The 25647-nt window shown below is 41.2% G+C and overlaps 2 protein-coding genes and 1 long non-coding RNA gene across 11 annotated transcripts in view; 1 reads left to right on the top strand and 2 right to left on the bottom strand.

Moving 5' to 3' along the window:
- Positions 1-25647, bottom strand: part of LOC107217655 (phosphatase and actin regulator 1) — a 153848-nt gene that overhangs the window by 32522 nt on the left and 95679 nt on the right. The window lies entirely within an intron of this gene.
- On the bottom strand, positions 156-25647 carry LOC124294819. Its single transcript, XR_006904748.1, has 3 exons — positions 25585-25647; positions 22061-22150; positions 156-179 (listed from the first exon to the last, which is right to left on the bottom strand). It is a non-coding gene; the product is annotated as an uncharacterized LOC124294819 (long non-coding RNA).
- LOC107217656 lies at positions 19409-21634 on the top strand. Of its 2 annotated transcripts, XM_015655271.2 has the most exons (5): positions 19409-19671; positions 19805-19884; positions 20407-20520; positions 20662-20730; positions 20855-21634. In XM_015655271.2, the coding sequence occupies exons 1-5, from the start codon at positions 19508-19510 to the stop codon at positions 20932-20934; spliced, it is 507 nt and encodes a 168-aa protein (XP_015510757.2). In that variant the 5' UTR covers positions 19409-19507; the 3' UTR covers positions 20935-21634. The 2 variants fall into 2 exon arrangements, with proteins under 2 accessions (XP_015510757.2, XP_046598104.1); XM_046742148.1 differs by lacking the exon at positions 20662-20730.

Here is a 25647-nt window from a genome sequence, read left to right as displayed (position 1 = left end):
AACAAGACCGCAATACGCGTTACCGGTATGTAAAATAAACAAAAAAAAAAAAAATTACAATTAAAGTCGGCACTGTGAGAAGGAAATGTAATAAATTAATCTCACCGTGACGCTGTTGAGACAAACGCAAAGAGACTAGTTCAACTTACAGCTGGCTTGGATTTATTTCAGTGTCTCACCTGAAACAAAAAAAAAAAAAAAAGTGAAAATAAGATTATTGACAAATTGATCACATTGTATACAAGTTGATAATTAGTGCGATTAAGTTAGACAGAATTTCGTAGAGCTGATCGTGCTGCTCCGACAATTTGTAACGTTAATGAGACGAACCCCTTTGAAATTATTGGAGTCAGACATAATCACTCCTGTACCTTGTAGAGAGCGACCCGACAACGTGTTCGAATCGTTGCGAAAATTGGAGTAGGAAAGTACGAGCGGGGGTGGAAAACGATGGTAAGTGATAAGGGTAGCAATTCCCCGTATACAAGAATCCAGAAGCCTTTCACATCTGGGGGGGGGGCTGGAAAGAGGTTAGAGAATTGATCAAGGCCGTTTCCACTGTCGAAATTGTGTCTCCCTGTCGTTGGAAAATATCGTCTCAATATCGAATCGAGACGGGCAGTTCAAAGTTCGATTAAACTCTTTTGGGGAAAGAAAAGATCCCTTGGGCACGTCCTCGGCGATGCTTCCGAAACACGTATATACGAGACCAGACGTTAAATTGAGGATATTGGAGAAGAAAAACAAGACCAGAGGTAAGAACAAGGAGCGCGTGTAAGTCAAGGTTCTTCCTTTTATTATCTCAGGGTTCATCAGTATTGCTACGTCTCTGGTAAAACTACTTCCCAGGTTTTCCCACGGGACATTTCCACCGTTACGTCGTCGTCTAGCGAAAGTACCTTCCTTCCTTCCTACCTTCTTTCCACCGAACCAACACCCACGCTGGAGAAAGAATATCCGACAGAGTGTTGGTTTACGAATGTCTCTTTCTCTCTGCGGAGTGCAGACCCGGTCGTCGAAGGGTCACGTGCCGTGGGTCACGTAGAAATTCACCTCGTCTCAAGATTTGAGTGCGTTATTGGCCATTGGTCTAGTCGCGTGGTCCCAGATTCTCTGCTCGTCTTGTATTCATACTTCGTCTTGGATGAAATTACTTCCGAGTCTCAGGACGGTTGTTACAACTGCCTTTGGGAGATAACAAGGGTGGAAGGTCCGGAATCGCAGCAGAACCTGCCAAGGTGGAGTGAAATTCTCGGTAAGAGGCGAAATAATTAAGAGGAGCCGAAGCCACTCGATGTCAGACGTCGAGAAGCGCCAGGCACTTGAGCTCAAAATCATTGCACAAACCCTGCCAGCCGCAGAAGCTCGGTAGGGATTAGTTAGGCCGGTATTATACAGAGTAGGTAGGTACTAAAAAGCTCTCAATTAAAAGTCTAACCTCGTACGCGGGCGCAACGGAAAGAGAAGAAGTTCGAAGCACCGCCAAACTGCGGTTGCAGACGCGTGTAACCATAATTTACGAAAACAAGATGTGCTCTGAACCAAGATGCGCGGTAGCAAGGTCACGCGATAGTCCCCGCATGACGTCGCTACAATCATAGTTAAATATAAACGACGTTATGCGAGGGTACATTCTCAATTGCCGAAGCGGCAATGGATGCCCAAGAACACGCCTTGTTTCCTCACGTCACGCGTGTAGCACCAACCCAACCAATAACTCGAATCGTCCAACGTTCGACACGGCGATTGCAGGACAATAAAAACAATATCAAATGCAGTCGGTCAATCGTGAAGTAGCGACGTGGCTGAGGGTTCGTCGTGCCTTGATTACTTGGAGCCAGACGATCAAGTCCTTGGAATGGAAATACGGCCAACGTTCATCGTCAGCCGTTGTTGAGCCAGGGAATCGTGGTTTCCTCTTCCCGACAACAGTTGGTTCGCAATCCCGGAACGAGGTTGTTTCGGAGCTTGCAGGTAGCGTTTGAATATCGGGATGAAACTTCACGAGCAGAGGTTGGCCCTTCCCCTCCCTCCCACTAATTCAACGAACCAAGCGAGCCGGTAACCTGTACGGTTACGAAGACGGAAAGCTACCCCGCGGGATAGCAACCTCTGACATTAATCTCGGTTAACCTCGTAGCGAACGGATAGGGAAATTCTCAACAATTTATACCCACTGTCAGACGTCAGATGGGGAAAAAACCCCTACGAAGCAAGTAGCGGCGAAAATTTGAGCTTTTTCTAGACAGCGAATTCAGCAGCAAAGCTTTTCCATTTGAGAAAAATCGAGACGACGGGACAGGCGTGCGTCCTTTATTCCGATGAAGCTCGGACGTCTTCAAGCATCTCGGCCATTCCTCAAATTTCAATATGGATGAAGAGTTTTATGAGATGGCGCTTGAGCTACGAAATTTCGTACACTTTGTATATTTACTGTACATACAACAAGTATGCATACGTATACAAGTCGCGTACCAAAAAATTCCACGCTGTTTGAGAATTTTCACGACGAGCATGAATACGACCGCTCACGTTGTACACAACGAGGAATTCTTTTCAGCAGGTATGATATTCCGCTTCTACAAGATTGACGTGCAATCTATCGTTCAGGCTTGAGGGTCAACCGCGAGCAATGAGAAAAATGTGGTCACATCGATCACACGAGTGGAGCTAATTGTGATATAAATTCTGTTCGGATCCAATCGCGCCTTGGAGGGCCGATGGGCTTGAAGTTTCGACGTCTGGGTGGCAAAAGCAGCGAGTGACTTGAGAAAGAGAACTCTGCAGTCCTCGCTAAGCTAGCTAGAAAATATCAGGAACGAAAATTGAAGACTCTTTATATAAAGAAGACGTGTGTCTCTCGCTCAGAAAACGGCGAACCAATAGGAGTAAAAATTACCCTATTTCTTGGCTCTTTGTGTCTAGTCAGTTAGAACCAAACTGGTATCGGGTCAACATCAATCATCTACATGTACATTTTCCATGAAATTTTCCATCGAATTCAGACACTCGTTAGACATCGAGACATCAAGAGCCCATTGCGCTTATGTAGATATTAAAATGTGTGTCAATTATAAACACTAATCGGTACAATGTGGTCTCGAATGTATTCAAAACCCGAGTGCGCATCTCACGTATACTTATTACGTTTAAGCTCGAGAAATTCGATGTATAAGATACCAGACGTCGGAATGGAAATTTTAAATTTATATTCAGCAGATCTGGAATGACCGCAGAGCTTTTCTTCGCCTCTCCCCCACCCCCGAATTATTCTTCTTCTTCTCTCATTTTGTATATCTGGTACACATCGCCTCCGCATCGAGAAAATTGTTTACGTAAAAAGTAACCTCACCCTCCGGGCCGCAAGTTTAATGACATTTTCTAATTTTCTTATCTTCCCTCCCGCACACCGTCACGAAATTTCTTTCATCTCCTTTGGAACAGTAATTTCTTATTACCAATGCCCCGGAGCGGCAGCAACAGCAGAGCGTCAAGAAACCTGGCCGAGAAAAGATTGTTCCCTTTCCAAAAGGGTTTCAAATCACATTCAATGAAATTGAGAATATTACGGATTTCCGATGAATAAGAAAAACAAAATCACGTTCAGGAAAGTCTAGAGAGAAGACTGCTAATCGAGTACCCGGAAGTGACGCTCAAGACTGATGAAATATCATTTCACGTGCAAGATTTACACCTAATCAAGTCGGAGCAGCAGCGCGTGGAAGGTTCACTGGTGCCATAGTTTGAATTTCGAGTAAGAAAAATGGTCGTTCAATTTCGCGGACGACCTTGACCCTGACCTTCCATCAAAGCCAGAGTTACCAGCCGCAGATTCAGGTTCATTCATCACGAATGGAATCGATACTCCGTATGTTTTAAATTTTTATTCGAAAAGGGTGTCGTCAAAATTAAACCCCAGGGCATATAATCAAAAGTTATATGACCCGATTATTCGCCGTAGTTCTTTCTTTGTCGGACGATCGTACGAAATAAATTGAAGAGAGCAGAAGGGGAGAGAAAAGAAAGAAGAAAAAAAAATCAGAAATATATATTAAGAAAAAGACAAGCCAACGATAAGATTTACGCCCCTTGGGCTTTACATCGGGTGCCGTTGCAGCAACAGCGGCACTATTTCAAAAAGCACAAAGACGACGCCGTTGCTGCTTCTGCTTCTGCTTCGATGCTCGCTCGATTCGAGCTTTTCCCAAATCCACCGAGTTGTCAAGTTCCTCGTAATCGCGAAGGTCGGGCCGGGTTATAAGGTACGTACTTATGTGCATAGGTGGGTGGCCTATGCATATCACATATGTACACATATGGTTTTATGTATACACCTACGTGGCTGGGCATAAGTATTAGCGCTCTTCAAAAAATATCGTCGCACGGCGTTTATACCGATAATAAATCATATACGGCTGCTGGTGTTTTTTTTTTTTTTCTTTTTTTTTTCTTTTCCTTTTCCATCACCATCGTCGATCTCTTTTCCTTCTTCTATTTTCCCCACTTTCCGAAGCCAGTTTCATATTTATATTCCTGAGCGTAAAACCGACGGTTTCCAACCCTAATTTCAGAAGCCACACGGGGAATTTCTCTAGGGAATTTTTTATTTTTTTTTTCTTCTCCGCTCATATACTACGTCAGTTTTATTCTTTCTCTCTTTTCGCCAATGCTTTTTTACACCTGATTCAAAATCTCGGTTGATTTTTGCTAAACAAGGACGAGATGAAAAGGTGGACATCCCTTATTTCTATGTATATATATATATAAAAAAAAAAAGAAAATGAAAAAAAATGTGTATGATTCGCAAATTTTACATTTTCTACAGCAAAGCTCGATTTTTGAAAATTTGCACCAGTAATATTGAAAGTAATGCAACGAATAAACAACAAAATATCACTAAATTTTCACCACCCTGCAGATTGAATGATATAACAAAATAAGTGGCTGTGTTAGCTAAAGTATCAATTCAACTAATCAACCAATCAACAATAAAAGACCAATAAATTACTATACTTGTTTGTTGTGTTCCTTGGGTTCTGTCAATTTAGCAGACGTCGTTTTTAATTCCTCGTTTGTTTGTTTATTGTCAAATATTTTTAACGCATTCCCGCACATTACATACTACTGTACATTTCGATATTCATTTAAACTAAAAACACGGCTAACAAGCTCCATTTTTCCGTGCAGAGTTTACGTTTGCGAAATACCAGAGGAAATGATTTTTATCCGATTATCACAACTACATTCCGCACATACGTCGACGCAACGGAAATTCAAAATCAATCCCCTTTATACACGTACGCGAATGTATACATATATCGCGCAAGCGTAATATTCTCGAATCGAGGAACATCGCTGCGAGCGATTTTGATGGAACGTCGGAGGGCGTATCAGCAGCGTCGACCCTCAAATCCCATTCCCAGTTCATTCTCCTGTTCACGGAGATGGATATCAGCGGATTAACGCTAACCGTATTACACAGGGGGTTAATTATGACATAGAGATCGGGATCAATTTAGGGGCCGCTCTCCCACCAGCCGATATACCAATCTCGATGACTTCGCATCACGTCCGTCATTCCGCTGCAGGTGCCGCGATGCCGGAGAGTTTCGCGGACAAGCCGATGAGTTATTGCCAATGAAAGCGTCAGTCTCGGGACGTATCGTTTTGACCCTCAAGTTTTTCTCGCCAAAGTTGTGCAAATTTTCTGAAGGTTAAACTTGACGACAGCTCGCTCTGAATCGCAACGGCCAACGACTCCCGTCTCCTTTGCTCCGGCATGTTTCTACCTACCGAGGTATTTGATAAAAAATTAAGAAAAAATTAAACGTTGCACGCACACCTCGCCAAATCACCGCGGGCATGCGAAAAACACGCTATAATTCAAGCGTGTATTTTTGCATTTCCAACAGTCTCGACAAACGCGAAATGTCTAACTGCACATGGAGTCTCGCTCATTTCTCGTTGTTTATTGATCCATCATGTTCTGGACTGCGGTGCGTGCGGAGAGATTTGATTACACAAAGAGAGAATGACGGGAGATTACGTTTGAGAAAATAGAAGAAGTAGGAAAAATATGCATTTTTAAACTTTGTTTATCAATTCTTTGACATTTGTAGTTTCATCTATTAGTTATGCAAAATAAATCAAAATTTAACATCTAGAACCCAGATTCAAAATTCGTATTGACCGGTGTTATTCGCAAAAACGTGGTTAACCCACCTCGACGAACTCAAGACAACTGTGACTTGTCTGTATATTTACAGTGACGAGAGAGGAAGAGGAAAAAGAAGTTGAAAAAACGCAAGGTCACGGGGCGTTTACCGCCAAATATAAAACGTCAGAGTTTCCGCAGCGTAAGTTTCGCCGTTTCGTTGCTGATGGCTGCAGCATTTACGCTCTCCTCACATTATTCTTGCAGAGTTTAATTATAGACGGACAAAGAATCGGAGTCACAGTTTTCTGGGCGCCGCTATTCTCAGATTTCCTCCGGGCATGTAACTCGATCTTGGTAAACATCAACTGACGAGAAAGAGAGAGAGAGAAAGAAAGTCCAAGCAACAACGTCTGAGGGATGAAACTTGAATGTGTAGTTCTTGTCCAAGACCCCCAGGGCATGTTGACTGATCGCGGTTAGACCTTCACGGAGATTGTTTACCAAGCCGCAAAACAACAAAAAACAAGGCAGATCATATTGCGAGAAAAGTGTGCTCGAGTTATGCAGCTGTCGAATTCCAGGAGCTTTTACACCAGCCGGAAAAGCTTCCGAGACATCCGCGTCAAGCGGCATCAACGGTTTCACGGGGCGAGAATATCGGCCGGTTAATCATCGCGATCATGACCAATAATCGCATTACGGGAAAGTGAAATTGCCCATCAGTCGAGGGATTTGGCGAAGATGATTGAGTTCGCATGAATCCACGTCGCATAAACGTTGGATCGGCTACAAAGCTCCCATCAAATCTCTCCACCATCTGTTATTATTGTTGTCGTTGTTGTTATTGGATACGGTATATTACCCGGACGTAAATCCGCGTTCATTTAATACCATCTTGTAGAGTTTCGGTTTAAATAATGTTCACATCGAACCCAAGTGACAAGAACAAACGACCGACTAGGTACCGAAATGAAGATGCAAACATCCGTCGTTGAGAGCGATCCAAAGTTCACAGGAACCACCGTCAAACCGACGTACATATCTATATATTTCCCAACCAGCAAAAGAAGAATATCTCGTCTCTGAAATTTCGTTTCTCCTTTATATACTGAATTTGAGTAACGTCTCACGCGGATCGGATATTATAATCCAGGTATAGGAGGCCGAAAATTCCTACAGGGTTATGGATTCGTAAATAATTCTCGCTCCTTCGGAGCGTCGAGGGATTATCGTCAATTGCCATCAATCATTCGGGACCGCTCCACCTAATTTCGCATACAACACTTTGTTCATCTCTTTCAGGCGAAAGCCTCGCCGCGGTTGCGTTTCGTCAAGTTTCCCGGGTTGTACACACTCGATGTGTCCCGCTTTCCCTAAAGCGGATGGGGGAAAATTGGGAAAATGGGAAAACTCTGTCGACGATGAGAAGAGGGTTTGACGTCGAGCGAAAATTGTACAAGGTCTTGAAAAGTAGGAGAAGAAAAGAAAGGGAACTACATCTTTGCAGTTTAACTCGTAGCAGCAGCAGCAGAAGCTACTTTGGCATTATTTGGATTTAATTTACAAACGCGACAAACGATAGAAATTGTTATGCAAGAATTTGAGTACCGTCGTCATGACGCAGGTCGAGAAACGTTAAAGAAAATGCCACACGCGGTACGATCGTGTAATATACCAACTAACTTTAGGTATCTGGTTATATGTTACAGGTACCATTACACAGTTTACACCGGAGGCCATAAGGACTCCCTTGAATCGAGAATCCCGCGAATATTTCCGTTGTGGTAACGACGTCGTAACTCGTCGGAGTGCCTTTTCGAACAGCCGTCAAACGACGCTTATCATCGTCACTCGCGTTAACGACGCCATTTTGAACATTCCGTAAGTTAAACAGAACCTGTCTTCCAGCGATGATAGACCCAAGAATTTTTCCCAATTACGCGATGTGAGAAAGAAAAAAAGAAACGCGCCTTACTGTTTTGCGCATCGCAAAAATCATCGCGAGGTAAACGATATCCGTGGAGGTCAATTCGTTCCCTCGATGATCACGTCTCTAGGATGGAAGGGACAACGCGACGTAACGAACGTACATGGTACATGGAATGCGTTTGCGCAATACCCCGCAATGCCCTGGATAAATTATTGACGGACATATCGGATTCTGTGGAGCCAGCATATGCAGCCGAATCCATCGGCCAAACTTGAAACAGAGAGAGAAATGCAATATAAAATCCCCTAAGGACGCCGAAAAAAAACTGTGAACAGATTACAAAAAAGCAAAGAAAACAGATAACAATACAGGAAAGATAACGGTAAATATAGTACAAAAAAAACTTGAGTGAAGAAAATAACTAGAGAAAATCATAAAAAATTACAGTAACAATTTCAATAAACAGCAAAGAAAACATTAGAGAGAGAGAGAGAAAAAGAGAGAGAGTATATCATTGTCCCACACTGCTTTTTTCTCTCTCGGGGCTCGTTTGTCAATTTCCGAGGTAAACTGCGTTTGAAATTTACCTCGATACTCACTCATCATTTCGTGCAGCCGCCGGGTCAGTGAGCATGATTTAATACGCGAAATGTCACTGCGTATTTATGAATATCGCAGTCCGATAAAAATGAGATACCTGATCATTTTCATAACATAGATATTTGTTATTAATTCGTTGCAGGTATTTTCATCTATCGATAAGTATTACGCCAATTCGTGATTACACGTCGAATTTTCATTTTTATACCTATTACAACGGCGCAGCTGCTTTCGCGGAGTTTGTAAGCCTCTTAGATCTGCATTCAAGTACATAGTTATAATTAATACGACTTGTTTCACCGAGTAGCCCAAGTACGATGCCCACATACACGTATACCTTTGTGATTTTATCGGCTTCAGCGACATCTTGATCAAAGAGCCAAGCCTTGGAGCTCCTCTCGGTATAATTCGCTCTCTCTCACGTTTCGCGGTGTGTAGTTTCCATTGTTCCCTGTAATTCCCAGGTCTTTGTGATACGTGCGATAATTCGTCTTGGTAATTAGTTTATTTTGATGGGGAAAAAAAATTTTTTTTTTTCTAAATTCCCGAGACGAGACTAAGCTTCGCTCGTACACCTCGTACGTGGTCAACCGCTGCAGATCGTAACAAAACGGCCCGAGAAAGATCAAACTCGATGAGATGTGATTTATTTATGCCATAGCCTGAGATTAGGTCATAGTGAAATAGAAGAGAGAATAATACAATGTACAGATTGTTAACGAAATATAAACAAATGAAAGAAAGATACGGAAAAAAAAGAGAGACGAGAGAGAAAATCAGGCAGCAACGAATAGAAGTTAAAAAAAGTTGTTCCCAAATTTGCAAGATCAAAAGCGTCTACACCTCGTTATCACTCTTTACCGCCTGACTGACTTATAAACTGCGAATATTCGCACTTCGATGTGATGTAGAAAATTAGCACGGTGAAATCGGGGCCAATAATCGTTATTGACAGGGGATAAAGGAAAAAAAAAAGGTGTCCAACCCCTTGTCATGCGGTTTGAAAAGTAATTATAAACTCGTATATCGCATGCAGTTTGCGCGAATCAACTACCCTTCGGCATACTTTTTGGTATGAAATTCCGCATCGCGGAATATTTACAACATTTCCGATATTTTAGAATATTTGAAAATCCGCCTCTGGCATCGGAAATGAAAAATAAAATAAAATAAAATGAAAGATAAAGAAAAAGAGGAGCAGGCAAAAAAATAATCCCTCGCATGTTGGTAGTGCAAAATAAAAAAAAAAAAAACCGTCAATAAACCCGGTCAATCTTTCCTGCAGCTCTTGACAGATACCCACCCCCATTCCCTTCCTCTCTCCCTCTTCCCCATTTTTCAAATAGTGTTCAAAAATACCGCAATTACGGTAGGTATAAATAATAGGTGGCATGGGGAAATTCGATGGATTTAGAAAAGAATCGATGAAGTAGATCAAGGGAGAAACTTATATCAATGAGAAAACCAGGCGGTTATTCGCTTCTTGGAATCAGGACTCCACTTAACGTAAAGTGATTTGAGAAAAATCTGTCAACAATCACTTTGTAAAGGCTGAAAATTGTTAAAAAAAAAAAATCTTTAAAAAGCCAAGGAAAAGGAATGACTTGAAATTCGATCGGAAATTCATTGAAATCGCTTGAAAATCAGGGTGAAGGCTGCTCGAAATCACTCAATATAATCGTACAAATTGACACAAATTTAAAATCGATCGAAACCGAAGAAAATCACGTAAGATCGCAATCTTGGAAAACCACTCGTCACTCAATACGTGAGAAAATAGCCCCTGGGACAAAGATCGAGACGAGCATAAGGCGGTGATCCTGCAGAGCTTCCTGGTCCTTTCAAAGAGCCAAGGTGCATCCGAATCCCCGGGTTTCGTCGAGCGGTGGCTGGATGGGATGGGACGGAAAGGAAGGAAGAGAAGACGCGTGGGCGGACCTTGATTGCAGTCGACACAGACTTGCCGGAGCACTTGCCTCGTGTCGCCGCGTTGACCTCGACCTCGAGATGAGATCGGTGTTCAGAGGTTCTACGGTCTCTGGAAAGGGACGAAGCGAGCCTGTCGAGCCCGGATCGCGCATTTCCGGTTAACAAAAACCAGGATTCAGAACGAGGTTGAAGTTGGTAACGTTGACAGGGTTTTTACGTGTATTGAAATCTGACATTGTCTGATTTTTCCGGTAACCTTTCAAGAAACACGACGCTGATGAATGACAATTTTTTTTTTTTTTTTTACACGGTACCCAATAACAATACCTTTAATATTACCCCTGGTAACTGTCGTTGTACCGTCTCATTATCAATTTAAAAACCATGGCCTCAGATTTTCTGTAAGAAAAGAACGAAAGAAGGTTTGATATCAAGTAATATATACATAGAATATGGTTTTGCAAGATCGAACGACGAGGCGAGGCGGGGAGCAATCAGCGAGCGACTGTCCTCGCTAATTACTACTCAAATTTATAGCTAGGTATATCAGAGTTATCCTGGTTGTGGATCAAGGACGACGGCGCCAATCAAGGCTTGCAAGTCACGTTGTGTTGGGCGGTGGTTGAAGGTGATTGTCGGTGGTGCGGGAGGAGCAGCAGCTCGACAACTGAACGCTTCAGCATTTTTCGAATCGTTATTTTGCTCCTTCCGAACTTTCATCGTCGACGGTTAATTTTTTCGACTTTGCAAGTGTTCGAAGCATCGGCCGCTCTTAATTTTTAGTTTACGGAACTGTCATCTTTCTCTACCTCCACATCCTGTGCTTTAGTCATTCGGAATGCCGACGACTATTCTGAAAATACTTTTTCCAACAAGAGATCGATTGATTAGGTAAACTTTGGGAAAAACAGTCATTTTCCTGAGTGATTTATGAAAAATCTTAACTTCGGTACGCTGATCATTCGTTGCTTTGTGATTCGCATCTCAAAAATTCCAGCTTTTCGACCGGTCGATTTTTTGGTCTTTCTTTGATTTTGAGTCCCCCCTTCTCCCACCTTAGATACCGGCCACGAATTTCAAGCAACCGAAGTTGAAGAAGAAAACGGCGAGACGTGGGAAAAAATGAAGGCTGTAATCAGTGTAATTGTTTTTTTTTTTTTTTTCGAAAGCTCGTTTCATTCAGCTGTGAGAGCCGATACATACATCGATGATGGCGCTACAACACCTGCGTATAAATACACATGTGTACGGTTACAGTATGACACAAACACACACACACGCACACACTCGCGCACGTATATACACGTATTAGAGCAAGAACACGGCGGGCTCGTTGCCTTGCTGCGAGAATGGTTTGAGAGCTTAATTGAATCGGTTGTCTCGCAGCAAGAACACTGTAGCAACAGTGCCGACCGAAGGAAGCGTTAATTGATTGAACTTTTTGGATCGGAGAGTTTCGGGGCACGTTTCTATTCCTTTTCTCTTTTTTTCTTTCTTTCTTTCTTCGTCCAATTGTTAGATACGAGATTTTCCCTTCGAACGAGAGAAATTCCCAGCGAAGGATGTTTCTTACTTCTTTTTTGTATAACTGGTTTTACGCCTCGTGACGTTTCGACTTTATTATAGATCGAATGAGTTTGTAAAAAGATTCTAAACCCAATTACAATATACATATAATCCAAAAAAATAGAGAGATGGACGTGAACAGAACCGACCGGATTGTCGGGGATTCGTTTAAAATTATTTTTCTCGTTTTCTAAAGTTGAGAAAACTTTTAATTGCACGTAGTTGTTTTATACACGCTGCACCACCTATACCGGATTACTTATCGCGGATGCAAAGAGAAGGTGAAAAAAAGAAAAAAAAAAAAAAAAAAAACAAGATTACAACAGCCGTTTGATCAACTCGCATAGATAAGGATCGGCTGGTTCAATCCACGTTCCAAGCTCAAAGAAGCCCGAGAGACAAGAGAAGAATTTTCTCATTCGCATTTTCTTTTTTTCCTACTTCTTTTTCCATTCCTCTAGATTCACCGCGGGTATGTAAAACTTGCAGATTAACATTCCTAACGGTATTTCCTCCGAGTAAACGACGCCGGGATTTCCAAGCTCACTCTAGGAAACTCCTCGGGACGAGCGTATATCTCACAACGGATCACTCGTAGAGCTGTAGAAGTGGAAAAAGTGGTTGCTGGTGGTGGTCGTACCTCTATAAGCATAGACGGGATGGCAAATGGTGGTTTGAAAGTGTGCGATCCGAGGGGGAGGAGGAGGAGGACGATTGAAACTGGAAAACGAACAAACGAACGAATTTCAGAAGCGCGGTCGGTTCGTTCTACGTTTACTGGTTCGTTCGATTATTCCGCACGTGTGGAAATAGTCGAGGGATGATAAAATTGTTCCGGCAGTTTGATTGCGTCGGATCGACGACGACGAAAACGACGATGACGGGATAAAAACGGAAGGATTTCGATCAGGGGCCAATTCATGTCTGAGATCGATCATTCCTGTCCGCAAGTTGTCATCATCGTCGGTCATCGTTGTTCCGATTTGTTTGTTTTTTTTTTTTCTTCTTCTTCTTCTTTCTTTACTTTTCAATTTACCCCCCAAGAAAAACCCGTCGAGGGATGAAACTTGGAAGGTGAGTCGATATAATAATGCGGGAACAGTACCGAGTGGATGCATCGAGGTCACAAAATAGACGAGCGTCCCTCAGCGCTTTGAATTCACCTCGGCGACTGCAACCGCGTTTTTCTCTTCACCGCCTTCGGCGAATTTACAGCTTATTCAAAGCCACGTCTGAATCTACACCTCCGCTAGATAGGGCAACGTAGCCTGCAGCTGTGAAGTGCGAGAAGAAAATATGAAAGTAAAGAGAGAGGAGAGAGGAGAGAGAGAGAATTTCGCGAAAATGAAGAAGAAGAGAAAACACGACGTGAAAAATTCAGTATACGTATTACGATGAGTGAATTTTCAAAAGCAAAATATAATTCTTGCATTTGCGGTTAAAATAAAAGAATCCTTGGGTTAGCAATTTTTTTTTTTTTTTTGTTCAATCTCTCAAGTTTAAGGTGCAGATTTGTATTTTCTGATTAACGAATATACGATTATCTGCGGAAGCTGTTTTCAAAAATTGTATCGTTCGTCACGACTTGTGGATAATATTTATACGCAATCGTGTTTGTTTAAACAGCGTTGAAACACAGCCTTGAAGTGTATAAATTGTAACGCTAGACAATAATAGCCCGATTTGTGAGCTGAGAATAATGATGGATAAAAGCGGTCGACGCGAATTTTGATTTCTTCTACGTAGCTAATAAATGGAAACATAGTTTTATAGGATAAAGTTTGTTTCGGTAGAAACCAGAACGATATTTCACGTTTTAAGAAAAATTGATCTATTCCCTCAAACATTTATTGTAAATAACAATTAAACAAACTTCAGTTTCGCATTTAAATCACTTTTATTAAAAAATTGTAAATAATAAACTACAACTGTAAAAGAATTGATAAACAAAATTGAAAAATGAATATATTTCCTACTTCTTCGATTTTCGTACGGACTTTCTCGTATCAAACCCAAAACGTAAACGTTTCTCTTCGAAACAGGCACCCATATCAGCTATCAACCAAAAAACTTCAAGACTTATTTATAAACGTAAAAAAGAGAAAAACAAATTTTACAAGCAACAAACAAAGGTTTTCGTTATCGTTCCATGTACAGAATTGACATTTACTTGTCTCTGTAGAAACTAAAAAAAAAAATTTAATATTTTCTTCTCGACCTGCGTAATTTAACAATAGCTTGTTAATTCTGTTACTTGGCAATTAAACCATACGCATACATTTCATTTGTATTATCCAACTGACCGAGCGAATATTAATCGTACACGTGGGCATGAATTTGAATATCATAAATGGGCATCATTTGAGGTGGTAGACTTACGCTGCTCGAGGCGATCCAATTTACTTTGGCAAAAACGGGGCGGCGGGTTTTCGCTCTCAGGCCTTCGCGTTGTTACAATACGGTAACTTTACCCCTTAGCTCTGGGTTTTCTTGAGGGATATTGACTGTCTTTTCGCGCCATTACCGTCGACTTGGAAGTTAACCACGCGTTTCTTAACGCGGGATTAACCAGCGATTATCAACGAATCGCATGTAGTAAAAACGTCGTTCGGATTATCGCAATTGATGATCACTTCACATTGGGCTCAAAGTTGTTTGATTGTAACGATCACGTACGTGGCGTGAATATCAAAATTGAAACAATTCTTCGTAGTTCGGATAGAAAATTATTCTAGCTTAAGAATCAATTTTCATTTTTCGTCGGTAAAACAAAATAAAAAGGAAACGATAAAATATCTTTATCGTTCTACAATTTTTTCGGAAAAACCAAACATACATCCGACCAAACATTGAAAAGATTTTTTTCGTGTTACGGAGATAATTTGACGCTTCGATAAAAAAAAAATATGTAGATTCACGATGTAAAATATTATTTAATAACTGTAATCAATTAGTAGCGCTTATGATTTCTTAAATTTTAATAACGATAAAATTTTGTACAAAACGCGTTGCACGAATCGATTTTTTCATCAAAAAAAAAAAAATTCCATGACATTTCCAGGTTTTTCCGGTACTTCAAACCTAGTTTTTCCTGGCATTTTCCCAGTTCTATTAGCTTACTAAAATCTATATCGTTCTGAAGCTTATTAACTCTGTATTCGGTTAAAATTCAATTCGAATTTAAAAAAACTATAATGTATAAAAAAAGACAATCTAAGCCAATTTGTACGACCAAGTAAAAAATCCTCTGACAATTCCAGGTTTTCCATTACCCTTTTTTTTAAATACCCCGAAATTACCAGGTTTTCCAGGTTTTCCTCGTGTGTGGCCACCCTGATTATGATTCCGATCCCCGGCGTGGAATTAGCAGTGGCAAAAAGCTTTACGTCATTCTGGTACGGGTAACGAGAGACGCGGGCTAATCAAAGGACTCATCTTTGGCGAGATTGACACCGTCAATTACCCCGACGACGTAATGAACGCGTCGTGTCTCATCTTCTTGCGACGATAATACACGGGCGGAGTATGAAAATTATTGTAAAACACGGGAACGAGGGTGTCGCTTTACACGACGATCGTTATAACCGCCTCTTTTTCTCCCATAAAAAATAACCAAGTCAATTTGCAGCGACCCTTTTTTCTTTCTGCCGTTGTCTCCTTGCGTACGTTAAAAAAAGCTCCCTTCTTTCGTAACCAATTCCTTTGTGTCGAGCCTGCGATTGGCACTTTCCGAACTTCCGTGTGATCTACGTCCGGATCTACGTGCTTTACAGATTTTATTCGGCATTGTCGTACCGCTGTTCTGTGATTCGCGTCAAAATGTGTTTACCATGCGTTATAATAAACGAGCATCTATCCAACGCAGCTTACCGGTATGTCAAGCGTTCAATTTCCTACGATATTGTATAATAATATCCGATGAAAAAGTTACGCTCATTTTATTTCTGCGGATAGCAGGGACATTGTTACAGGGAAAAAAAAAAAAAAAACCGACACTCAGTCGTACACTATAGATTCTTCTACGTTCATTTTTCATTCCAAGAACCCTTTCATTGAAAGCACAGATTACGGGTCGCCAAAGGGTCGTGGAAAATCGTAACGGTCGGATAAATTCGGCCAGACGGTATATCGGACAAGTTGCAAAAAGAATCAGAAATACATAAGAATGTAGAACGCAGGGAGAAACAGAAAGAATTGATCGTTAGTGATGGATTTGCAGCGACCAAGTGACTTTTAACCAAGACTAAATTATTCCGCGGTTAGGGTTAATTTCTACCCAATTTATTTCCAGCTACCGCAGGAATTCAAGTTCGAAAAATAAAACGCGAGACGCTGACGAATTGGCCTAAATCAATCCGCTACGATTTGACACGTGTTGTGAGTTGTTTAATTACGGTTGAGTTGCTTTATTCCAGACATAAAATACAGAAGGTTATTTTCGGTTGAACGACATCGACTTTTTATATCCTACCAATAATTCTAAGGGAGTATAATTTTATTAATTTCTCGTTCGTTTCTAATCTGGTTTTCAGATTATACTTTACACAGGTATTTGGGTAAAAAGTTAACGTCGACGAAGCAAAAATTATCGCCGAATAATTTTTCGTGCGCATTGAAACGTTAAGGAAATTTTCCCGACTCCCGCATATAATAATTATTATAGACTACCCATAGCTAACTTTTAATACAAATTGAAAATGAATGAAGTATACAAAATTTGGGGAAAAAAAGGGAGGAGTCGAGAAGATCAATCGCGTTTCGTCGTCAAAGAACGTAAATAATTTTCAATTAGAGATGGGAGTTTTTTTTTTTTCTTTTTTTTTCTGCTTTTCTCACCTTCTCCCTCTTTGAAACCCGACGTGAAATAGTCAAATAAAAACGATCATCGTACGCTTCTATAAAACAATTCACATACAACAATATATTTCCATCGTCTTTTGTTTTCGCTCTGTATTATCTACCCTTAGAATTTCCGTTAATTTTTTTTTTTTCCCTCCCCCGTTGATAAACGATGATGGATGGACGTTCGTTCGTATTTGCGGAAGAAAAGTCGAACTTGCGAACATCTACGAGTACTTGCGAGATCTCGACGTAGCCCCGGAATAATAGAAGGCGTGTTTTTGGCAAAGGAGGCCCTCGCTTTTGTCACGCTCAAGCTGCCGACGATGCTTTGAGAAACAACACGCCTCTCTCTGCTTTCCGAAATAAGTTAAAGCTCCGGGGTCCGTGACGTCGTGTCGCGCAGAAAGTTAGCGCGTCGCTGCCGTCTTCGCCTCTTAACGATCCGTCCGTCGTAGCTGGATTAAACTAATTTACCGATTTCTTGGCTCCCCGAGGTGCCACGTCCAACCCTCACCCTTATCCCGACGACACTTTAAAGCTCACCTGGCAATACTCGACACGCTCTCTCCCCTCTCCCGCATGTTCCAAAGGTCATTATAACCACCACCACCCCCCCCCCCCCCCCCCCCCAAAGGCCCGAGAGTCGTCGAGAATTTCAAACAGGCCACAATTCCAATTACGCGGTCCTATAGATTTCTTCTTCTTCTTCTTCTTCTTTTTCTTTCAAAGAAAATTATTAACTTCGTATATATAAATTACATATAAATCAAGCCCGTACAGCGGAAAGCTTTTTTGGAGTGTACGCGGAGCGGAGCTTAAATATTTTTTATCGCTATACAACCGAGAAATGAATAATATTGAGAAACGAGCTTTCGCGTATATAACCGTCAGCCGAATAAGTAAAGCATTTTCGTAGGTCCGTATGTGATAGGGTAGAAATTATCGAATATCGATCCGAAGGGCGAGAAATCGGAGAGTTCTGTCAAGGATAATATCCGTGCGAAAGTGCGGGCAGAAAAGCTCCGAGCTTTCGCTTGCTTGTCGAATTCGACGATGTGAGGCTTGCGGCAGCACCGTGCAAGCCAGTCTTGAGTATCGATCGGTACGCATCGGAGCTTTTTGAAAAACGTCGCAGAGATGGCGCCATGTGTCGTGGGTGCAAGCTGAAAAGCTTTCGAATCGATAGAACGCGCCGCCAGCCAGCAGGCTCTGGTTTAAGGAGTGAAGTTTCCGTTGGGAATTCTCTCACGCTTACAATCATTTTCATCAGCCCCTTTACACCGATGTCTTGAACTTTTTGCCTCGACAATAATTGTATCTGGGTGAAAATTTCATGATATTCAGCCGCGTTAACTTGTTTAAACCCGATTCCCAACGTCGAATACCAGCAAAGCTAAGACCACAACGCCGCACGAAGATTTATTCTTGCATTTGGATTAAGCGACAATTCTCCGAACCGTTTAGATCCTTGTTTGGAATCAAAATCAGGGAAGCGAATCAACCGTATGATCAGCCGTATAATAACAAGATATATTTATACCGTCAATTTCGACCTGGGATAAAATTTCAAATGATTTTTAACGCTCGGTTTTAGTTTCGTTTCTTTTTTGTTCGACATCAAGTATCCTTGAAACAAGTTCCGCACTTTTTCAAAATACGGTACGTGAGTGTACAACGACGTGGAATGGTCGTTAAGTTTTCCTACTCTGCGAACGGACCTTCCGAATGAAAAAAGAAGGGTCAGTTCAACACTCAAATATATTAGGTATAGCTACATGAACATTCCGAATCTGTTACAATTTAATGATCTATAAATAATAATAAAAAAAAACCGAGTATTCATCGGGTATCCGAAACGGCAAAAATAAAAATGCAGTGCTGGGTTCATCGGTATCGGATTTAACATCCAAGCAACCACCTATTGAAGACCACTGAAAGCAATTGGAGTTACAAGTACTTTGCCAGAATCGTCATCGATACCTCGTCAAGTCACGTTAAGTTGTTCGGGGAACGCGAATCGACCGGAAGTCAACCGCATCCGAGTGATTTCACCCAGAGTGTAAGGATGCGTTTCTGCCTTGTCCGAAAAGCGGTCAAACAGTAGGTTGATAAAGCGAGTCTCCCAGTTATCGACCCTCTCCCAATTACTGACCGTTATTTGTTCGCATCTGCTTGAACCTTAGTTTTCAAATTCCAAAACAAAAAACATTTGTGTCGTAAAAATGTATAATTTTGTAAAAGACAAGGTTCAAAAATTAGGTACAAAGGTGTCGATAACTGGTAAACTCACCTTGCACCTAGTTTCACGATTAACGTCGATACCGGGCGTTGAGTTGCGCGCTCCGCGTGAATCCGTCACTCCTCACTAAACCGCGTTTCGAACAAGTCCGCAACGGTGTGCTCGGGGTTTACTCGACGTTGGTATACGATACCACGTTCGTTCGAACAACACTCCCCCTCTCCCGTCACGAAAGCTCGAGAGGATGCGCCAGTGGTCAGTTTCGATTCCGACACCGCGAGCCACGCACTCGTCGAAACGCAACGCAACGCAACCCAACGCGATGTACCCTCAAGTCACCAGCCAAGCTCAGATTCTGACGTCACTCATCGCGCTGCTCCTCGGCGCCATTACGTGTGTCGCCTCAAGGTGCGTGCGATAACATGTTCTAATAGCTTTCTCTCTTAACCACCTCGGAAAGAATTCCCCCTGTTTTGATCCCGGTAATACGGAATCGAAATGCGGTTCGCCTGCTTTTAACTCTCTTGTTTTTATGACGCAGAAGCATCCGGCCGGACAATTTCATCATCGGTAACACCGAGCTACCACCATCAAAGCCCGTCGTGTACGAGCTTGACGAAGGTAAAACAACAATATGACGCGACGTTCTCGCGCAAAAACAAAACTAGATAACAATTTTCATCCTCAACGCACAGAGCGGAGTATCAAGTCGTGCGTCGGTTTTAATTGACGAAAATACTTCTCTCCAGTTGACCGCAATCACTGGAGGTTAATCGAGTAATTAAGAACGCGTTGCTTGCCGAGTGCCAACGTCTTTCGATGAGATCGGTCAGCCTCCCCCCCCCCCCCCTCCCTCCCTCCCTCCCTTGTCCCAGAATTTTTGCATCTCGTTTCTTGGTACACGACATTATTATGTAGATGTACACACACACACACACACACACACACACACACACACACACACACACACACACACACACACACACATATACTCTCGTTTCGTCGTTACGATAATTCAATAATGATTGGTCGTAAACACTGCTTGACGTTCGGTTCTCTTTACCGAGGCAACGATCGTTAATAACACTCAATTGGAAACAAAACACAGGGAGGGATAATGTTGATAGTAAATGTTGTTTTTAGATACGGAAGATAAATTACTCGTAAACAATGATCAAGGCTCGAGCCAGGGAGGAGATTATTACTCGAGATCTGGTCTAATGTTCAACATGCCGATAGCGGTGGCCATCTTGTTTTGTAAGCTATACATTTTATACATAATACACGAATATTTCGTAGCGCAAGGAAAGAAAGAAAGAAAGAAAGAAAGAAGACGTGTCGTGTCGCGTGAATACGTCAGTCGAAAATTAACGTTTTTAATACGCATCTATTTTACAGCCGTGATTCTACTGATTTGTTGCTTTTGCTGCCTCCGATGCGCCGTCGACTACGAGGGTTATAAAAAAAGTAATTAGTAACAAATCCAAATAAAAAAAAAAAAACCATTAACCGTTACGAGTTAACTACATTGATAACACACAGTTTGTTCCCTTTTTTATTCGAAAAACTAATCGATTCATTTCACTTTCAGCACTTTACTGTAGACCGAAAAAGCTGAACCCTGTCGACGTGGTGCGAATTTTGAAACTGGACGAACCGATAAAAAAGTGATTGTTTCTCTACTTTTTCAACCTGAATTTTTGAACGCGAATCATTCCACGCATACGACAAAGTTTCAGGAGAAAAATCTCTACGCACGATGATAATTACGTAACGCACATTAACTATACGCACCTTAATCAGCTATACTCACTAATATATATCCACAGCATATCGCATTCAATGCAGTTTTTTTTTTTTTTTTTTTACATATATCGCGGAAACAAACGTGTTTGCAAAAATTCAACGCGTTGCAGATTCCATTGTATAGTATAAAAGTCTTATTACATGGAAAGATTGAGTCAAGTTAAAACTGGGTAAATATATATAATATATATACATGTAACAAGGCAAGGCATTTTTGTATCTGATTATAAGATAAAAAAAAATTATATTCTGCTAACTATATTATATAAAATAATTCTTATAATTCTTAATACGCGAACAAGAAACTACATATTTATAGACACCCAACGTGTGCCTGTCTATCATATCGATTCATCGAATAGTAAGTAGCTAAATTTAATCACGTATGTAATTAAACGCATTGCTTTTATATACATACACTACGAAACGATCTTCCATTATTTCTTTTTTATTCTTATAACATTATTGACTGATTTTGCAAAAAACTTGTATCATATTATGTATATGAAATAAAGTTGACCAGATGTTGTGTCTTTTTTATTGTACGATCAACCGTTGATTGAAATTTGTGTTTTTCTTTCTTCCCATCGCCGACTCCACCCTGCGAACACGCCTCTGGCTTTTGTATAAACGCGTCCACTTTGTCCGCGGATTAATAATCAACCTTCCATACCGTCATCCATCATCCGGCGGAGCGCCTTAACCGTAAAACGAATGGACGTATGAAAGGGTGGTAAAAGCGAGAGCCGCGAGAGCGGGTCAATTTGTGAAAATCCACACGTGCCCCCCCCCCCTCTCTCTCTCTCTCTCTCTCCCTCAATTAGGTCAATTAGACTAACGAGTCAACTCGAGGATAAATATTGCATGAAAAGCTTTGCAAAGGAGGCTGGGTCACAGCGTTCTCTTGTACAAAATCCGTCGAGACGTTCGTTCGAACGTTGAAAAACAATTATAAATCGCGGTGTAATATCGGCTATACTCAATTACTCACCCATCACCCTGTAGTTAAAGCGTCGAGATTATCACACGAATTTACCGCTGTTATTTTTATCTCGATACTACCTTGAAAAAAGAGGATTACCTGAAACAAACAGAAAAAAAAACGTACGATTTAAGCAGAGCGAAACTTCATTGATCATCGACGATATTTCAATTTATCAACATTTTTCGTTCCGCGGTATATTTCAATGGGATTGACCCTTACCGTCACGCGAATCGGTTCTTTTTTTTTTATTTGGCATGGAAAGTGCAGTTAAACGTTTATTATATATTTAATAAAACTAAGAACAAACCCTAAAATTGGACGAATTATCAACATTGCTTTAGACAGTATTCTTGAATGAGATTTATATAAATATTAGTTTCAAGACAACGCGATTTTAGGCCGAGAATAGGTACAATTTCCAATACTATACATACACGCACATCTTCAGAAGGGTGAAAATTACCCCGACGCGTTGAATTTTGTAAAATCTAACGACCATTCCGAGATCTCTGTCAACCAATGAATTCCAAGCATTTTTAATACACTTAAGTTATCAAGATTTTCTGCCAACGAATTACGTTCACGAAAATACTTCTTTCTTCTACATGTTTATTTATAACAATTATAAAAAATTATGGATTCACAAACAATCTTCATCGTTTCAAAGTTTAATTATTCTTTTTGCCTGAAAATGTAAAAAAAAAATTCAGGATTCTGCATGAAATATAAAAGAAATGACAAGAGAAAAAAAGAAGAAGGGTGCAACCACTTCAGTGGCTTCTGTGACCGAAAGGGTTGAGCGATTAGAAATACGAACGTGACGCATCGCTCAATTGGAGTTTGAAAACTGTGAATTGTATTGCGGGTATTAGTTGTATAATATTGGCGCCAGGAAAATTGATTCGTTTCGCTTGGACGGTGAAACGTTTTTCATTAAAAAATATATATCCATCAATACCGGCGCTTTTGTATTCCAAGCATCAATTTGGCCAAGGTTTGCAAGACAAGTCGCTTCGTTTTCTCCGAACAAAGCAAGCAAAGCTAAATATTCGTTTGCAGGATGCGGAACAGTTCGTAAGGTTCTGGCAAAACGCCCGAGAGATTCAGAGTAATACTTAATTTTACACCATCCTGCCGTTTATCACTGAAAGATGAACGAACTGCCGCTGAACTTTCGCCGAGTATAGTTCGCATGGAATAATAACGCAGGGTGAAAGAATCCGGATAAATTTCGCAAAATATTGAGCAGAGAAGCTCAGGTCTTTGTCAAGGTACGTTTATGATCATGGGTTTGGAAAAATTGATCATTTTAACAAGCTTGAATTTAGTAGCGTTATCGCAACGATGCATTTCTGTGAAAATAATCCTCGTTTCACAACTTGGGATTGTCTGAAATTCGGTAAATAGCAATAAAGCACAACCGGATACTCGTATTATTTTTTTTTTTGTAACTCAATTGTTATACGTAAAAGCTGTTCTGAAATTCTAAAGTTAAAAAAAAAAAATATATGGATTCTTTTTCCGAGGTCTCGTCACGTTATTACGTTACTAATTATTAACCTCGTCGACTTTATCGCTACATTTTTCAAGCCTGCAGTGAAAGTGAAGTAAATTTTCTATTCAACGAGCGTCTACAATATTATTTCATGGAAACAAGTTCTACCCGCGGGGTTGATTAATACCTTAATATAAACCGTAAAAAGTAAAGTTTAATCCCCCTCTCACCAATACAGCCGTAGTCTTCGTCGTAATATAATTCTCACACACAGCCGAGCAGCACTCAAGTGAAATGAAAGTTAAGGATAAGCTGTAGGACAAAAGCTTGCGGTAAACTTTTGAATAACAGTACCTAATTATTCCGCTTGGATAATAATCATTACAAATCCATTAGCAGATTGAATTAAAATATCTGGACTAATAAGACTTGAGAATCATCTTACGAGAAAAACCAAAAAAGGCCGACGATCGAGCCTGGAAATTGACAGGATAGTAGAATTCCATAACGAATCTACCCAGCCGTGTAATTCTGACGGTTTTGAACGCATCGGAGCGAATTCGAACATGTTCTAGGTACCGCAGATCCGGTGACACGGATGCGTTCGGTCCGCCGATTGGATGGGAAGTTATTGTGCCGAAAGCTTTATGCGTAAAATCAGGGTTTCGTTGGTTGGTGTTCGGAAATTCGGGACGAAAGCTGCAGCCTGCATCGACAATTGGCGATAAACCCGAACCATCTGAATCCTGCTGTTTAGCGTTACTGACGACGATTTCCAAAAGAAATCGATTCCCGTGATTTCCGAATCAATGAGATTACCTGCGACTTGCTACGATTTCTGCTGATTTTTGAACTTGTCGTTGGGACTCGCGAGTGATTTCTAAATTTCAGAAGTCATTGATTTCCAGACTGTCGAGAAACGAACATTGATTAATTATTACAGATTAACAATAATTAATTTGCGAATAACTTCTCTCTTCTCTCGCAATCGTTTTTGCGAACACTTGAAACTTTTTTCACTTTTATCGATAAACGTTTGCTTGCTTGAAAAGGAAATTCCCGAAATCACGCGATTTTCTACACATTACGAGAAATCTTGTGGAAATCAGGAATCATGGGATTCGAGCGATTTCCAGGGACTTTTAGCGATTGCCTGTCCGATTTCGTATGAAATGGTTCAACGATTTCTCAAGTGAACGACTCCTCGACCGACACAACATAAAGAATAATTACGCAAGTAAAAAACTGACAACACTGTGACTTAACGCGGTATCTTACAGCCACTGTGATAACGAATAACGGGCAACCGGAGTCCGTAATTAAATTTCCGCACCGCATCAGGCATTCGAACGAACACCGAATAGTCAATCTTATCACAAATCGGCTGATCCGTGAATTCGATACAACCGGATGAAAATTATCAAAAGCAAAAGCCCGGAGTTTTCGGTTGATCCAAAAGGCAAACGATCCGCGGTAACAAACCTTGGAAGAGATGCGAGAGGCCAGAGCCTTTGAAGCAGGAACACCCCATGATGTATCCCATCATCGGATCCAACCTTACACCGATCAACACAAGCCGCGGGATTTCGAAACCGGAAGTTATCGGCACAAGTCGCGTTCGGCACTGCGGTCTTCGATCTTTAATTAGAGGTGGTGGTCGTCCAGTGACCACCAGGTACGGTCATCGGTTAACGGTTATTAATTATATGCGACTGAACGGCGGACGCACGTTTTTGATCGATCAAACTCCCACTCGGTACGATATATATATATATATACACATGTATAAATAACGGAAAATCGTGCCGAGTGCGCGGGATATATTCTATTTTGCGTAAAAGCCCGAACGAACGATAATCGACGAAGGAGTATAATTTATGTTGCAAAATATTCTACCCGATCTCATTTTGTCGATAACGATAACTCTCCGCGCTTCTTCGTGATACAAGCATCGAAACTACTGACGTTGCCCGTAAACGAACGATCGGTTTTATTGTCCGCTGGGTCGTAGGTACGTAGAATCTATATATCTTACCTTGGCGATTAGATATTCCAATCACGAATCCCGAGCTGTCTGATCGACGAAATTGGTATACGT

Source organism: Neodiprion lecontei, chromosome 5 (genome assembly GCF_021901455.1).
Source record: "Neodiprion lecontei isolate iyNeoLeco1 chromosome 5, iyNeoLeco1.1, whole genome shotgun sequence".
Lineage (NCBI taxonomy): Eukaryota > Metazoa > Arthropoda > Insecta > Hymenoptera > Diprionidae > Neodiprion > Neodiprion lecontei.
The sequence above is the reverse complement of the archived record's forward strand: the minus strand, read 5'-3'. Positions and strand labels throughout refer to the sequence as shown.